Source organism: Pholis gunnellus (assembly GCF_910591455.1).
Source record: "Pholis gunnellus genome assembly, chromosome: 19".
NCBI lineage: Eukaryota > Metazoa > Chordata > Actinopteri > Perciformes > Pholidae > Pholis > Pholis gunnellus.
The window spans coordinates 8,865,599-8,883,262 of NC_136546.1; the positions used below are offsets into that span (position 1 = coordinate 8,865,599).

The 17,664-nt window shown below is 42.0% G+C and overlaps 2 protein-coding genes across 2 annotated transcripts; both read right to left on the reverse strand.

The window, feature by feature from the left end:
- Positions 1-437: 437 nt before the first annotated feature.
- Positions 438-11,212, reverse strand: gpr176 (G protein-coupled receptor 176; the record flags this gene model as incomplete). Its single annotated transcript, XM_079180480.1, has 3 exons — positions 438-1,674; positions 3,921-4,173; positions 10,984-11,212. 3 exons carry the CDS (start codon positions 11,210-11,212, stop codon positions 438-440), a joined length of 1,719 nt encoding a protein of 572 aa, XP_079036606.1.
- Positions 11,213-13,072: 1,860 nt separating this feature from the next.
- Positions 13,073-16,730, reverse strand: acot20 (acyl-CoA thioesterase 20). Its single transcript, XM_079180606.1, has 4 exons — positions 16,689-16,730; positions 15,266-15,822; positions 14,967-15,169; positions 13,073-14,402 (listed from the first exon to the last, which is right to left on the reverse strand). Exons 2-4 carry the CDS (start codon positions 15,720-15,722, stop codon positions 13,812-13,814), a joined length of 1,251 nt encoding a protein of 416 aa, XP_079036732.1. The 5' UTR covers positions 15,723-15,822; positions 16,689-16,730; the 3' UTR covers positions 13,073-13,811.
- Positions 16,731-17,664: the final 934 nt, after the last annotated feature.

Here is a 17,664-nt window from a genome sequence, read left to right on the forward strand (position 1 = left end):
ATGTTTTGTTTTGGAGATTCAATGTCCTCGCTTGATTTTTTTACGATATGGAAATATATTATTTTGTATCAGTGCATCTCTCAGGATAATTGGATTTGTACAGTGTTCATTAAACTACTGATGCCAGCGCTCATCAAAACAAGACGATTCAAAAGGGTATCTGCCTTCTCAATAATCATGCGGCCGTTGTAGGAGTCCTTAATCATGAGCAGACACATTTCTCACAGCATTGTAAATATTTTCAATATGAAATTGATTCTTGCCAATAAGAAAACTGCTTCAGGCGTCTAGCTTGTGTGCAGTAAAGTGAAAAAACCTGGACCTCTAAAAGGGGTCAAATTAACTGAGCAACTTGACTCCAGAATATCCTGGCCAACCCAAGAGGCCTTCCCTGTAATGAGCTGTGTACAGTGTTGCAGGTCAGAGGCCAGAATAGTTCACGGGTCGACAGTGGGGATGGTGCTGACCTTGTTGTTCCTGCTGATTCTCCGTTCAGGCCGCGGCCTGGGCAGTTTGGTCTGGATCAGCTCCTCGGGTGTGTTACCCAGCGGAGGCAGCAGCCTCTTCTTGCTGTTCCTGGTCTCTGGTAACCACTGAGGTGGCAGCTCGAAGGGTCCAAAACCAAACTGTGTGGAGTCCTCAGCTTCTGTGGGTGTAGCTGGTGCCACCTGAGATGAAGAGGCGTAAGCACACGTGTGGACCGGAGAGGCCCGGGGTGCTATGATTGAAGGAGGCCCGTCCTTGGTGATGACCAGCCCTCCCCCTGTCCCCTGCGGAGCATCCTTTTTGGTGACCACCTCCCCTCTGAAGCTTCCTAGTCTCGACCCACCCTTGAGGTCCTCTTTAGGCGCTGAGCTGCCTCCTGATCCTTGACAAGGGATCTCTTTCTCCGCATCGTCTTCTTCCCCTTCTTCCTCAGAGGGCCTGAAGATCTGCTGCTGGCCAATGTTAAACATCTCCAGAAGCTGGCTCCCAGAGCGGCCGGCTGTCTCCAGTCCCGCCGGCTCCCCGATCACACCCTCCGCTCCTAAAGAGACCAGACCCCCGGTGCTGACCGCGTTTCGGCGGCTGTAACGTCTGTGAATCCTGGCCAGCAGGTCCAGCCAGCTATGGCGCGCTGAGCGGTTAACAGTCAGAAACAAAAGTGGGTTGGTGAGCAGGGACACCTTGGGTAGCCAGAGGGCCGTCAGGTACAGCGAAATGGGTAGCTCTGCAGTGTCTGCCAAAATGGTGCGATAAACCACCAATGCCCCGTAGGGGGCGCTGCAGGCTGAGAAGGCCAGCACCACAGCCAGCAGAGTGGCGTGCAGCTCAGCTTCTCTCTGGGACACGTACGGGATGGAGATGCTGGACTGGGGAGTCCGCAGCGCGGCGATTATCACCTTCTTCTTCTGGCTGGAGCTGAGCGCTCTGCGGATCAGCAGCATGAAGAGGAAGACCAGAGCGAGGGGGAGGATCACCGTGGTGACATTGTAGATCAACACGTACACCTTGTGGCCCAGGGAGCGGGCGTGGTCATCGGAGCAGGACGAGGTGACGTACACATCTGTTACATTGGTCACGGCGAACACAGGAAGGCTCGCCACCGTCGCGTGGATCCAAATATAGATGACCAGATCTCGGGATCTTGCATCTGAGATCTTCCTCTCCAGCGGGTACAGCACAGAGTAGTACCTAGAGACACAAAAACAAAAAAGTGACTTATGGGTCTTTTTCACAGAGGACATTTTGACAGGTCACAGCTGAAAAAGCCCAGGTATTAACTTAAATAATGAGGGCTGAATTCCAATTATCTGCCACCGTCATGGCTTATTGAGACACTTTACAACTCAGCCATCAATTATTATTGTTAGTAACACCTGTGCTTTTCTCTCGATGACAAGTCAAAACTTCTGCTGTGAAAAACGTTTAGTGTTGCCTGCACGCAGCGGTGCTGATTCAGCTTATGAAGATCTCTCATTAGATGATTTACGCGGAAATACAAATGGAAATGTAAAGTGGACGCACCTAAGTTGCCCAGATCCAGAGCGGAATCTGTATCCTGCTCTGAAAATGCATTTCCACTATTTTTAAACTGAAAAAACTGAACCTCTCACCACAGTAGAGCTTCAAGTGGTTTTGCTGGAAAGAGAGTACAATATAAAATGCATGCACCGATTATATAAGCTGAGATACTGGTAAAAAAAAAAGGAAAGAGGCCCAGTTGTTTTTCGTCAAATCTGTAGACACCAAATGTATCCTTGTGCCTTTTAACATATGTATGGTGTTTTGTTTTTTACTGTATATTCAATATATTTATGATATATTTACTCTATTAAAGAGGCTTATTAATATGACTTGCCCCTGTATATTTATATAAAGAATGAACATTTTTCAAGCGATCAAAAGCTAGCGAACAATCCCCCCAAAAAATGTAATCAATAAAAAAATATCTTTGAATGACAAGATAAAAATCTGTAATCTGTAATTTTCTTTTATGTGTGGTATATTAACTAGTGTAGAGGTTGTATGGTTGTTTTTCATAGCACACCTACAAACTAGATCTTTTGTCCGTCTTACTCATAATATTATATGCAGATTGTCTATCATCCTGTTGTTGTTCCTTAGTAATAAATTAAACAAATCACATGAAGGACTTGCTTATTTGTCTAGAGTGTCTCTTCGTCATTAAACGCTAGTGTATGTGTGTGTGTGTGTGTGTTAACCAGCCGATAACTGCTGCAGTCTCAGCCCATCTGTACATACACAGCCTCGAATGCCCTCCTTGAAAATGAATAATTCATCGGTTTGATAGCAATCTGACTGCATTAGTTGCTATGGAGGCAAAAACATCTTTGTAGCAGTGAAACTGAGGCTGAGGCGAAGCTGCAACAATGCACAATCTGACTACACTCGCCCATAAAAAATAACATACATGTGTTGTACTGTAGTCGGTGGTGTGATGAAGTTTTTCATTGATTTTAAATGATGGAGAATGAGGCTTATCAGTGCAGTAGCCGTTATGTACTGAAGTCATCCAATATTCATTTTCTGATATAGTCTGATTCAGTTTGAGGAAACTGCAGGATTTGAATACACGCTGGTGTTATGTTATCTGTTAGTATACATATCTGTTAGTTATAAGACAGGAGTCGATGGTACGAATGTCTGAACTGTCTGAACCTATCGTCCCATTAGTGACTGAGCTAGCTTGTTAAGTGACCGCTACAGAGGAGAGCTTTTCTGGTGCTTTTTTGTGGTGCTAGAATTTCCCCAGCTGACTAGCGTGTTAGCATATAGCTACAGTAGTTAGCCGGCAAGGTAATACCTCTGTGAATTCGGTGGTTTGAATCACATAAGAAGTTAACATCCTGTGATTTCACATATTGTGTTTTTGAGACAGATTCTTTCTTTTTCTTTAACTCAATACTCTAAAGTTTTAGACAACAAACAGATACATTTAATGAGATTAGGGTTTAGTATTGTCAATTTAATTAGCTTGGACTTTCCTGATCAGTAAAGGCATGATCAGCATTGGCAACAGCATCTGTGTGTGTGTGTGTGTGTGTGTAGCAGTCATCTCAGGCTGCTTTTGGCTGCAGCCTTTAGCGCTGCAGGGATGCCTGGGACACGGCCGCTCAGCGTGGCGTTCACATGCTCCATCGACCCCACGCCTCTCGTCAACGCCACAGGGTGTAGATGGAAATTGAAAAGGCTTTCTCCCCTACAACAAAACAATCTTCCAGAGTTTAGCCCCAGTTTGATGTTGCTCCATTTGTGCAGCGTGGATGTCTGTACTTCCAAGTCAGGAAGAGAATGTCTCGGCCAAGCAATGTGTTGATAAACTGATCGGAGAATCGACTTCTTCTTCAAAAAAAAGCCACAGTAATCTACGACTGTATCATCTCCGTCTACTTTAACTGTGTGTATGATTCACTGACCTGTCGAGTGCGATGGCACTGAAGCTGAGCACGGTGACCGAGCAGAAGAGCTTATGGAGGAACTTGATGGCCTTGCAGAGCAGCAGAGTGTGAAGCCACCAGCAGCAGCGAGGGCTGGCTCCGAGCGCCACGTCGAAGGGAACGCACGCCAGGCCGGCGCAGATACCCGAGTACGCCAGGTTCTTGATGAATCGGTTGGTCACGGATTTAAAGACGTTTGTGCAGCAGGTGCACCACAACACCGAGGCATTTCCTGTGGGGAAGAGGGAACAATTATATAGAATAATCAGTTTGTCTTCTGATTTCAAAACCTTTGTTGTTGTTGTTTCCTTTTTACTACTAAAAGGTTTACAAAAAAAGAACTAAATATCTTATATTTATTGGGTAGAGTAATCTGGTATGACTGCATGCAACCAAAGAGATTATCAGTTCAGACAGGATTATTTTGAGGCTTTTTAATGATACAGGAATGCTGACTGAGTTGTTAATTTATATCATTTATTGTTATTCTTTAAAAATGTCTTTAGCTTTTCACTGTGTAAAAGTACCAAAATCTATATTGGTGCTATTAATGGCACCTTAATTCTATTGTCATCACCTGTCCAACTGAATGTAAGTAAAGAAAGGAAACCCTTCCAAATTGGAGGAAATCGCTCCGGACTGTGGTGCGAATGCATCTGTTAACAACTAAAACCGTTATAAAGGTTTGAGGTTTCTGTATCCTCATGTCATGCTTGTTACGGTTTAGGTTTCTCTGAGCCCTCATTTTCCTCCCACAGTTCAGAGAGGAAATAGTTGGGTCGCCTGGAGACTCTAAATTGCCCATTGGTATGAAAGACGGGTGTGTGTCCGTCTAATCTATGTGAGTTAGCCTAGATGGATTGATGATTTATCTACCAAGTCTTCCTCACGTCCATCCAGCACAGAGACTGTGATAGAATAAATCAAGGAGTGAAAGGATTGGATAAACTAGGAGTGAGACGTAAAGCTTTAACAATATAATATAATATACGCATTGATTCAAAGCTCCTCATCTTACACTATGCAACATCATTGGATTTACCTATGAACTGGTGCATCGTTAAGGCCTAAACAATAAAAAATGTTGCGCCATACAGCAAGGGAAGAGAATGATAATACATGTTCAGGGTGGTTCAACAATTACCAATACAAAGAAATTTAGGAGAAAGTCACATTTGGAAAGTATTAATTGCAAGTAAAGAAAAAAAATGTTCTCTGCTCATTGCAAGAGGACCTTGTTTATATTGAACTGTGCTGACCTGCATCTTATTGCAGAAGGAAACACAACACGTTTCGGACCTGCAGACATATAAATGTCCAGATCACAGTCAGTTTGAACAGATGTGCTCTTTTAAAATAGTGTTTTTTGGTAAAAGAAAAAGTAAAACATAAGGTGCAGCATGTACTCCTGCAACTTGAGCCAGATTAAAATGTAATACTAATAATAAGAATTCACATTACTACTAATTAGTATCTCTTTAAAAGACAAATAAAGAGTGTTTTGTCTTAAATTGTGATTTTGCGTAGACTGATGCGTGACAATTTCAAGATATGTGAGAAATGTTTGATTATCTGCTGCATTTTTGCACACAAGCACTCAACACTATGAACTACTGCAGATAAAATACAATGTTGAAACGGTGGCTTTTCAATGTTCAGGTCCCTCCAAAATGTGGAGCAATGAGACCGTAATGATTGCTAATAAGGTTTTAAAAAGATGAACTTCATACTCCCTGCTGATGTCAGGTCACACAGGGATACGTGAACCAGCCTCTCCAAATGTAATTACCCACAGAGTGTTAGCTGTGCTCTCATTGTGGGAGACGGAGCGAGATGTTCTCTGGTGAGGCAAACTATACGTTATTACTTCAAAGGTTATTTGTTTCTGATGTCTATAAATGTTCAGGACACAGTCGGAAATACAAGCACTCACCGTCAATTGCAAGAAAAAGAAAGGTGGTTACAGCAGCTTACTGGGATATAAAAGCTATAAGAGCAAGGTTAGATATAAAAATCCATTATGGTGGATGAGGTTGTTGAATTTGGCCTGAGAGGTTTTAGATGGAGCTGGAGGAAGCTGTTTTTGAGGGAACACGGTGTGCTTGACTGCTTGTGTCCAACTGTGTGATTTCACAGCAGCACACAGGAGTAGTATTTCGGGGAATCCCTAATGTAGTGGTAATTAATGCTCAGCCTTCGCTCAGCTTCTGCATTCTGTGAGGCCGACTCAAATGGGATCATAAAATGAGCACAAATACGCGTCTTTTCAGGACAGAAACATGGACAATGCAACACACCTCCAAAGTAAAAGACAAAACAACCCATGTGTCTGTTTCCTGATGTGCGCCCCTATTGTCAACAGTGTTTGACGGTGCTGACAAATTACCGTTTTATAAGGACTTGGGTAGGGAAGGACCATGGTAATGGTTATAAGAAGCCAATGTTGAAAGCAGTCTTCTGCGTCAAACATGTTTTGCATCCATCCGACCTCCGTTTGGTGGCGTCACGCCCCGTCTGTCTCTGCTTCTCAGCGCCAAAAGTCATCATTTGCATAGTCAGAAGAGGCCCTTTTCAGGAAAATGTTGCTACCGTCAGGCTAGAATATCAATGTCAGATGATTGTGCAAAACCCCCAGATGGCTTTCAATGGCAAATGTTTCGAAAATTCTTGCTTTCTACAATATCTGTGCATGGCCAGCACGGTATGTTTAAGGTCAGGGAAAGATTGTATATGGCAAAAATATGCATGGTTATGGTATTGTTAGAGGAAGGCAACTAAATCTTAGTGAAGGTTGAGTAAAAGATTGTGGATATGGTAAGTAACCAAGACTAAGACTTTGTAGCTAGCAGCTCTGTGATGCTGTACTTAGGAACAGTGGAGCTAAGTGCTAACGTGGTCCCAATGACAATGCTAGCATGTCGATGCTAAGCAAGTACAGAGTTCACCATCTTAGTTTAGTATGCTCATATATGCTATTTACCATGAATCACAAAGTACAGCTGTGGTTGATGGGAATGTCACTCATTTTGCAGGGCATAAACCAAAGTATTGGACAAAATGAAACGTTTACCTGAAGATGGAGCTAGATGTAATGTCAAGGGATCCCCAAAGTTATTACAATTCATCCTGCGAGGGACATGAATGTGTGTACTGAATCCCATGTCGATCCATCAAACAGTTATTGAGATATTTCATTGCATAAGTGAAGAGAAGTGATACCTTTCAGTGTTAATATTAGTGCAAAGAGAGAGGCTCTTGACAGTTGCTGAGTCTAAGTGAGAGTCTAACTTTGGTACAGGTGCAATGGTGTGATGTCACACCCTCCCAGTGGTTGCAATGCAAGTGGTATACTGGGATCACAGTTCCAACACAGTGTTTCATTTTACAAACACATGCTCTGTTACGCACATTTTAAATCATTTACCACCGAAACAAACAGCACTAAAGAGTGCATGTGTCCATTTCTTTTCAGATTCTAATTAAGTAATCTCATGATATCCTTTATAACCATTATGGTATACATTATGCCATTTGTGTGTGTGAAAATTGTACACAAACATTAAGTAAGTGCTTTTTTGAAAACATTTGTAGCATTTTTTTAAATTGGTGTCGCGTTTTTCAAGTCCTGGGTTGCAAAGTGCTTCACATAACTGTAACTAACTAATAAAATATGTCCTTGCGCCGTCTGTAAAATCACTTTGTCCCTTTGTGCCTGAAATACTCACTTGGCACTTGAGAAACACCGTGGCAACCATATTCAATGCAGCCATTGGGGAGAAAGAGCAAGCACTAAACATGATTGCTTTTTCTCCACTTAACAAATGGCAGTCCATATAGGCAGCGACGTGAAAAACTCAAAATACTTCAAACTTGTTTTGTTTGTCTGCTTCAAACACATGAGAGCAAGTTGTGTCATCTCTGCTTTGGTGGTAACAAGCTGCTGTGATCGACTCATCCAGGTGTCAAACATAGTAGCAGTAGCTGTTACAATTCAAAGTGTGAAACATTATTAACACCCGTAACACCTTCTTCTATCCCTGTGGTGTTACATTTACTTTAGTTTTAATGAGACTTATTTATGAATGGTAAACCAACAGAAGAAATATAGAGCCAGATATCCACGTACTGTCGTTCCTCACAGACATGATTACATTCGGTCAAATTAGATGGTGTTCGCACGCCGTGGCACATTATTCAGATTTACAGTCACACTCTGATCTATGCTTTATTGGGGAAAATATTAGCCTGATAGTTTACAGACTAGTTCAACATTTTGGGAAATAGTCTGTGCGTTAAATAAGGTGGACGTTGTTAGCCTAGCTTAGCATAAAGACCGGAGGAAGGTGGAAACAGCAAGCCTCGCTCTCTCCACAGTTCAATGGAAAGTAAATTAGTCCAAAGTTAATCAGTGTGTTTTAGGGGAATGCCAGTGAGTGTGGAATAATCAGAAAGTGTGGGGTGAGATTTTTCTTTTCCTGCCTTAAATCTATGTTTGGAGTAAAATGGGGAAATATAAATAATAATAACATGAGATTAACACCAACACAAAGTGCAATTCTCCCCATAAGGAAAACAAAATGACCTACATGATGAAACCAACATATCTTGCGCATCTCTGATAATAAGTGCTGTCTGATGATGTATCCTGGCTTTTAACATATCAACAGAACCCTTTTTGACATCTTGAAAAGTGGCATGAAAACCAAAAACTCAAAGACAGCCCTCTGGACAGTTTTATTATTCATTGCTGCTCATGAAATTGCTTTGATTTCTTTTTGCTGTATGGGTGGAATGAAATGACTTGCCAAACAGTGGCTGTTTGAATGGTGACTGTTCCTAAAAATCAGATTTTAGTTCAGAATTCGGGTATTTGATGCATTTAATCCTTAATATTAGTTTGGGTTCTACACTTAATGGTCATACACTCTGTGTCACGGTAAAAGTAACGCTCACCTTTTTCAGTTCACTCGCCTGAGATTATTGTCTCATTAGCAAAGGCCAACACGTGTTAATATCATTAATATTAAAAAAATATGTATCAGTCTGTATTGCTGTTTTTCTTGGGGCGACCACTCAGGGCGCCAAAGTCAAACATTATTTAATTCTTCAAACAGTGGCTTTGACAATTTGCTAGAAAACACTAACTTCACTGCATCACTCTTGAATCCTTTCTTTGCTAAAATGTTCAAGGTTCCTGCCTGTGTTTATTACATGCTTTATTTACATCCTGCAGCGGTGTGTTCAAGTACTGTAGGAACCTCTGCCTTTAAGACAGCACCCTCTTTAAAAGAGTAACGTACTGGATTTCCTTCTTATTTTACATTTTGCACATCTAAATTGTGTTGTTTGAAAAGGAAAATACATATCCTTTGTTTTTCAAGCCATATACACAACATACAGAGGAAAAAGTAGACATTTTGAGCAATGCTGCCAAAAGGCCTTCATGTCATGCTTTCCTGACCCTGCCACATTGCACTGCACAGCAGGAGGTGGAACAGAGTCAGAGTCTTTTTTTCTGTTTTTGTGCCTTTTTTGGAGTCTGTTTCAATCCTTTCACCGCAGTGAACTATTTATGCCGCCAGTGATTGAGTCCATACTTTTCCAAACAGCACTAGCAATCATGGCCGAGTGTGTTTTGAGCAGCGAGAAGCCACATTTGTGACAAATAACACATTCGTGTGCGGCGCTCATTTTAAGCAGGAGGATTATGTTTTCTGGCTGCCGATGAGATGGAGGGGATGTCAAACTGTGTGAGACTGAGGCCCATCAATTCACACGGTTCCTTCCTCTCTTCCATCATCAGCAGCCGGTGCTTCTACTGGCAGAAGCAGGAATATTTGAAATGGAGCCAGTACAGATTTGGCTTGAAAGAGGCTGAAAATGTGTACGGTAAATTTCGCCAATTTCATGGTGAACTAGGTAGCTAACACCTGTCAAGTTTACCACCGCAGCTTGTGCCAACGTGCACCGAATACACTTTTGTTTAAGTCCATGTTTGATTCTTGAATCTGTTAATTTACATATTTATGTAACACTTCTGCTTAATATCCAATATTCAAGTTAGCAGCTTGAATGAAAAAACAGACACATAGTCATCATACGCTATTTTACTCCTCAGTGCATACAACAGTGCTATAGGAACAAGGCCGCTGACACAAATGTTGTAAAATGACCAAAGACCTGTTGTGTGTCTTGACTTCCCTTTAATTTCAAAACAACAACACACATTCTAATGACAATGTGGAGGACGCGCACAACGGGTCTGACCTGGTATAGCTTGAAGATGTAATTATTATAATGTATAAAAATGAGCTCACCATGCCAGGAAAATGACTTGCATCCCACACTGTGATGTGCAGTAAAGTCTCATGCATTTAGGGATGACTGACAATGGCAAGAGTTTTGAGAGAGGGCATCCCAGCTTTTTCCAAGTGTAAGGGGCTGTTGGGTTATGATGTTTACAATTCAACAATATCGAACAGTAACATTATCATTGTGGAATTATTTAGTTAAACTATGTGGCTAAACGACATTGTTTGCAGTATGCACTTTGATCAATGGTTTAATTGCGAAATGCCAACAATTTTGATGGGTAAGTACTTTTTTTATTTTATCACTGCCAACAGCTTTACATCTTCTTTAGAACTGACAGTTTTCTCTGTTGTTTGTCATTGTTTTAAGTCACAGTATGTGTTTTAGGTTCAAGACGAAGCTGACTAAAATGTACAATCCAATTCAGCTGTTAAGACAGTGACCATCTTTTCACATGCTGGTACAGAAGACACCATATTGCTTCATATTAAAGTCGTTCAGGTTGTGATGATTGGGCAACTTTTTTGGAAGAGTTGTCTGGTGTTGCTTATTTCCTGAGATATCTAAATTAGTAGAAAGGGTGTCCCCACGAGGATCGCCTGACTCATACATAGTGGATGCCTTAACAAAACGAGAGTATGGTTTCCCCTGTCTGCATGATTCTAGGAGGGTTTTAGGGCCTTTCTGTCGAGCGTGCACAATACGTGTAAATTTGTTCGAGGCGACTTACCGAGCAGCGAACCTATGAGGATGAAAACCTGGATGGTGGTGGTGAAGTCCCGGTAGGCTTGCTCTCGGACGAGGCGCTGCTGCTCGTCCAGCCCGGACCCCTCGCGTGGCGGGCTGCTGTCCCACCACGTCGGCGGACTCGAAGCGTTCAGGGGATCCAGCCAGAGGCGGGCTGCTGTGAAATTGGCTGCACCATCTCCGACCGTCGCAGCCCGGCTCCCGCTATCCATGTCGGTTCACCCCGCGATCCGGACGTTTTATTTTTGTTTTTTGTTAAGAAGGCTGGCGGGATGTCAGCGGCCAGCATTGGAGTGGCATTTTCTGTGGGGATGATGGAGATGCCTTGCTCCCCAAAAAATATTAGGGGAGAGAGGAGGGGGGGTCTACAAAACACAGCGTGCAAGCAGAGATGTCAGTGAAGATGTGAGACAGACACAGGCAGGCAATGCGTGCAGCTGCCAACAATGAAATGATCTTCTGTCACTACATATCTCTGACAAATCAGGAAAAAACATGGTGTAATGAGCATGGATCAAAGCACAGGGAAATAATAAAGCCTATGCTGCATGACCCGTAATCCCCCAATGCGGATGCATGGCAGAAATCAGTCACTGAGATCCGTGCGCAGTGAGGTTAGCAGGATGCTTGCTCTGTGACACCCGGTGCACGGAAAACCACGCCGGGTTGCGAAGTGTCCGTTCCGGGAAACGAGCTCGCGGCGCCGAGAAAACACTATAGCCGTCCAGGAAAAAGAAAGAAAAAAAGATTGTGTCTGTCAGGCTGGTGCTCGGGCTGCGCGCTGTGTCACAGGCTGGGAACTGGTAGACTGACTGGTGTGGAGAGACCTTGCTACTGAATATCGCGCAGCGTGAGGTGCAAGACCGGAGAGGAGGCGCCCCTCCTCTTCTTCTTCATAGAGCACCGAGGAACTCCACTGAGTCTGACAAGCACGGGGAGAACCTACACGCTGATCAGTAATGCTGTTGGGATGTAAAGATGGTTCAACTTTTTTTTAATTTTCTAAACAGACAAAAATCAGTCATACCCTCAGAAGATATAATGCATCAAAGAGACCCAGTTATGGGTCTCTGGGTATACACTGTTCATAAAACCTATAGAAGCTTGTTTTCAGATATACTGAGGTAACCAGACATAACATGGGGTTTAATCTCAACCACAACCCCCGATGTTGTCTTTCTCAGACTGTCCACTCACAGGAACTCGTGACATTCCTCTTTGGTTTGCTGAAAATACCAAAATAGGAGAGGACATACCTCTGGAAAGCAAAACAGTGTTTCACAATTTACTTTAGGTTTTAATTAATAACAGTGAGTTTGTCTACTTTGTGCAAGCCGACAAGGGACCCATTGTACAGAAAATATACATAGATATACATAGATATACTCAAAAATAAACCTCTCTAGAGGTAATAATGCTTATTATACTGAAAAGAACGTTCCCTGTATTCCAATGTTCAAGCATTCATCAGTAGAGATGTCTGTGTGACATTGGCTCAACAAATGAAGTATTTTCCTCCACGGTGTGATTTAGACGGACGTCAAACATGTCCGCACCAGATTCTATAAAGACTTGATTCATCCAGGTGGATGTAACCGAGAGAGACGTGTTTGTCTCCAACTTCAGAATCACGCTCCCTTCTTTGATGCAGGCTACATTGTTCATAAAATCCCTAAGAGAAAAGCTTACATCATCAAAGTACATTCACTTCCCTTTGAAACAGACAAAAGCCCTTCATGTAAAATTCCAAGGTTTTGAACTTTCACAGGGGAATAAAACCAGAACAATAGGATTCATGTGTTTTTTGTTTCACAATCTTTCATAAATATATTATATTGTATGTGACAAAACACACATCCCATTATGTGTAATAGACATTAAAGATAAATATAGGAAGGCTTGCCCGCCACTAGATACCAACATTTACACAAGTGACTCATTCCGGGAGACTAATGAATGTCACAGTTCGGTGTAAGAGGAAGCATCACGAATACAGTGCGAAACAATGAGAGGATACTAATTGGCTTAGAGTAAGACTGTAATTCATATAGATCAACACGTTAACTTCATCATCTAAATTGTTTATTGTGCATTTAGTTTAGTAAACCCCCAACAACAGTGACATCAGAGTATTAACAAAGAGAACAGGAAGCGTACCAACACTCACACCAATATGGTTGACATCAATCTACTCGCATTATTAGCAATTTTTTTCTGATGTCAATATACAGTATATATTTATCATGTTGTGGCAAATGTGCACAGAATTACAGTAAAAGAATCATTTTGTTCAATGCAAAGCGGTGATAACATTGTCACAATATGATCCCTATCAAAGTGAGTTGATTATAACATTACATTGTAACTCAGGTCTTTTCCATAACACAAATAACCAAAGAGGTGTGTTTAAAATAAAAAAAACAGTAGTGACGGCTCCAAACCATTTAGATGCATCAAGGTCCACTGTGCATGCTCGCTCATTACAACAACAAAGGAATCCTTATTATCGGTACAAGCTCCACCTGTGATTTCCTCAACATATCTGCTGTGAAAAAAATCTATATCTGAAAACATATTTTTGTGTCGTGTGACGCGTTGAAGCTTATTGGGAGAAAAAAAGCCAGTTGGAATCAAAGTATGTCGAGCTTGTTTCAGCTCGAGAAGAGTCCAAAGCTTCACCATAAGAATACTCACACAGTATCATTTAATACCCCTTTGAAAACCTCCTCCATGAGCATCTACAGGCGAGGTTAAGCATTGCTGATGACGGCCAATTTTGGATGCTTGATACACTTGCCGCAGCATTGCTTGCTAACAAGTGCCCTTGTTGTCCAAGTGGCTCTTGAAGAACTCCTGGACTCTTTCCCACAGGTCCAGCTGAGCCTCAGAGTGAGCCTTTGGCTCCCCACCAAACACCACCTCGGTCCCAACCGCTGCATGAAACCCAGACGGACAATGAGGCATGTGAGGGACTTCCAAAAAGTGTCCGGCTTTAGGGTACGTTACCACCTGAAAATGCTCTTTGCCGTGATTTCTCAGCGTTGCGGCGGCGTGCTTGGCAAAAAAACCACTGTTCCAGTTGTGGTCGTCTTCAGAAACAGCAAACAGGAAGTGGCAGCTGGCACGTTCAATTGGAATCAATGAGGCCCTGTTCTTTTCCAAGGACGGGTCAGATAAGACATCGCGTATATCTGCAAGCCCAGAGTCAGTGATTCTGATATTCTTCATGACAGGGTGAAGCCCAGCGATAACGGTGTCTTTGTAGTGTAAAGGAATCACTGTATTTGCAGTGCAGCTATTAATACAGACGGTCGCTGAGATCCCAGAGAGGAATGAAGACATGGACAACGCCAAACCGCCGCTGTGGGAAATTGATAGGATGCCAATCCCGGGACCTTTGACCTGCACAGAAAGGTATTGGGTTGATAATCGTGTTTAGAATATTGTATCCCTGTAAATAACAACAATGCTTCAATTCTATGTGGAACCAGAGCACAAACAAACTTGGGTTGTAACTAACGATCATTTTCATTACTTATTAATCTGCAGATTACTTTCCCAATTAATCAATTAGTTGGTTCATCTAAACAAAATGTTGCCTAACCAAACGGTCCAAAATGTCAACACATCAAGTTTATTATCACATAAGATGAACAAATTGTCATACTAAGAAGCTGGAATTAAAGAATCAGTTATAATTTCCTGTTCACTGACTCAACTAATTGTTTTAGCTCTAGAAATATCTTTGTGTCATCAGAAAGTAGCCAGTAGATGGCAACATTGACACAGTTAAGTCAAATATGGGCCTATGTATCTAATACATTCTCACTATATATGTTATTGATTAATTGGACACATTTTTCTCAATAAATACAAAACAATATTTGCGTCACAAAGCAAAGATAAACTGGACATTCAAATATTATAAACGCGATTATCTTTACTGTTTCAATCTCCAACTCTCACCTCTGGCTGTTTCCTCAGATATGTTACAGCCTCTTCAAAGTACTCCAGATCCAACCTTTTAGGGTTTTTTGGTAAATCCTCGTAGGCCATATAGGCCAGTGCCAGGACAACGAAACCTTTATTTGCCAGGAGGCTGGCTCTGGGCTCAGTAAGACGTCCACCAAATATGTACATATCCACTATTCCTGGGAACGGACCCTTTCCTGGAGAAAATAAAAAATAAAAAGGGAGCGGTAAAGTTAAGAAGAACACTGACACGTCTCCTACCTCTCAGCAATCATCTACAGATCACAACTAACCTGGTGGTACGAAGAGGACTCCCCGTATCCTTCCCTCTTGCACAGGTACTCTCCTCATCCCCTCTGTCATGTATCCCCTCTGGTTGGTTTCAGAGGCTAAGACCTCACCCGTCTCCGCACTCAGTGCTTCTATCTCCACCACTGTGGGGCTTAGCACATTCTTCTTCAGGAGTTTACTGTGTAGGGTTTCCGGCGCCATGGCCCAAAACAAACCCATGGGCTCCACTCCGGTGTAACTTCCTCCCAGAGAGGGCGCGCGGCAGACATCCACCAGGCCGGCTTCGTCTGCTTTGTACAGGGCAGAAGCCTTGAAAGTCACCCCTCTGTCGTCAACGAGCTTGGATCTCAATTGAACTTGTTTGTGAGGAGCGAGTCCCTCTACTTTTACCTGCACCAGTTTATCGAAGAGACAGCGAACGCTGGGGAGAATTTTCAGGCGGATCTGTGAGTAAGCCATTTCAGCTCTTCGAAATGGGAACAGTGACTCACTGTAATGGCCTGAGTAGCCCTGAAGCCTTTATTCTAGTCTTGTTGGTGCATCTATGTTGTCACTGCATCTGCCAAGGCAATAAAGAATGAAATTAATGTCTAGTCTTCACATAAAATACACCTATGTGTGCCTCAGTTCCGTCAAATATCCTCTCATTCATTAAACATATTCATAGTATCAAAATAGTGTAACTGAGAAACGTTGCTGTCTGGATTTTTACAAATCTTTAATTGTCTTCTAATTGAAATATTTGAACATGTATTTGAGGTTGCACAGCAATATTCTGTGTAAGCTAATTAATTGATTCTTTTGTACAATGGTTTTGTTTTTATTACTTAATTGTTAGGACCAGAAATGTATATTTATATTTATCTCAGGCACCTATATGCCTAGGAATTGAAATTCATAGAACTTCAGTAGATCTTCTCACATGCCACCAACCCTGTTTTACATTTTGGAGCATTTTAAATTCACATTGTGGTGCCTTTAGTTGAACCCGGTCACAACATAATGAACTGCGAGATAGAGCACTGAACCAACTGTTTGGTTTAGGGACTGTGTACTTCTCTATGAATGAATGAATGAATGGATGGATTTTTGAGTCACCCAGGTAGAAATCATGGTTTAAAATCAGTAAAATCACGGAAACACGACAGACCAATGACGTTATAAACAACACGCTATGGTTTGGAATTGACCACGTGATGGAGTTGTCTCTGTAAATTAGCTCACAGAGAAATGCTGTGAGGGTCTTTAGTTGATGAAGAGTTCATTCAGGGACACCGTAGTGTCCAACTGGGTAAAAGGTCAAAATAACTCACTAGTCTCCAAATGTAAAAAGAACCTGCGACGAGTAGTCGGTCTAGACTAGTTCGGGTCATACAGTAAATACCTATCGATATGTAAATAAATGACTGAAAAGCATGATCTTACCTGTACAACTACGAAGCAGTTTGTATACGGAAGAAATTTAAACGACAACTACTACAGGAAGACTACTGGTCGCAACTACTTTGCCAAAAAAGGGGTAAACCGTTTTTTTGGATCAGCTGCCTTTGGTGTCAGTTTGTTTGTTTAGTAAGTGCACTTTGTGTGTTCATTACTTTCCAATGTAGTATTTTAAAATAGTATAAAAATGAAATCTAGAGAGAAATGTGTGGCAGTACGACAAGGAAAGCAGGGGTTTACCCCCCCTGTGGAATGTAACCGTCCATATTTTGACCAGTTGACGCTTGCTAATGGTGCGCTAGCGAAAGATTTTGAATTTACAGTGTTATGATCAAAGACAACATCAAATAGGCTAATAATTTCATTTTTAAAAAGTAATAATTATTTGCCAAATAATATGACTGACTCATGAACCTATACATGTGTGTAGGGAGATGAAGCAGCCACTAGATGTCAGCATTGCCTCAGAGTGAACAGCATTAAAGGTTAAGACGTCCTTCCTGTACAAGACTAACATTTAATTCCGCTCTGCTGTCACAGTACAGGGTATTTGGAGCATGCTCTTGTGTTATCGGCATGTAAACAGTAAGACAGCAGAAGCCTATGTGATAGGAAACTATTTACAACACATGCCGACTACGGAATAGATTATCTGATTAGTTGGACCACCATTGCTGCATATATTTTCATATTAATGAGCAAAATGGAAGGACACTGGGTTCTGGAGAATCTTGTTCATCTCCAGGGTTAGACCTGTGGGTGTCTTGTCAGAGGTTCTTTGCAGGACTCAGTGACATGTCAAGGTGTTTAGCAGGAGTTTATCTAGTTAATCATTGGTTGGCCAGTGCCAGGGATTCAAACCCTCTGGGATCACGAAGAGAGAGGAATCCTTTATAGACAAGGAGAGGAAATAAGACAGGAGGGAATGTATAGAAATCAAAGAGGGAACCAACATTAAAAT

What these genes read in the sequence shown, in the direction of transcription:
- acot20 (XM_079180606.1), bottom strand. Translation starts at nt 15,722, where the DNA reads ATGGCTTACTCACAGATCCGCCTGAAAATTCTCCCCAGCGTTCGCTGT. An exon ending in AGTCCTCTTCGTACCACCAG is followed by an intron (nt 15,170 to 15,265) that starts GTTAGTTGTGAT and finishes TATTTTCTCCAG; the next exon opens with GAAAGGGTCCGTTCCCAGGA. An exon ending in ATCTGAGGAAACAGCCAGAG is followed by an intron (nt 14,403 to 14,966) that starts GTGAGAGTTGGA and finishes CTTTCTGTGCAG; the next exon opens with GTCAAAGGTCCCGGGATTGG.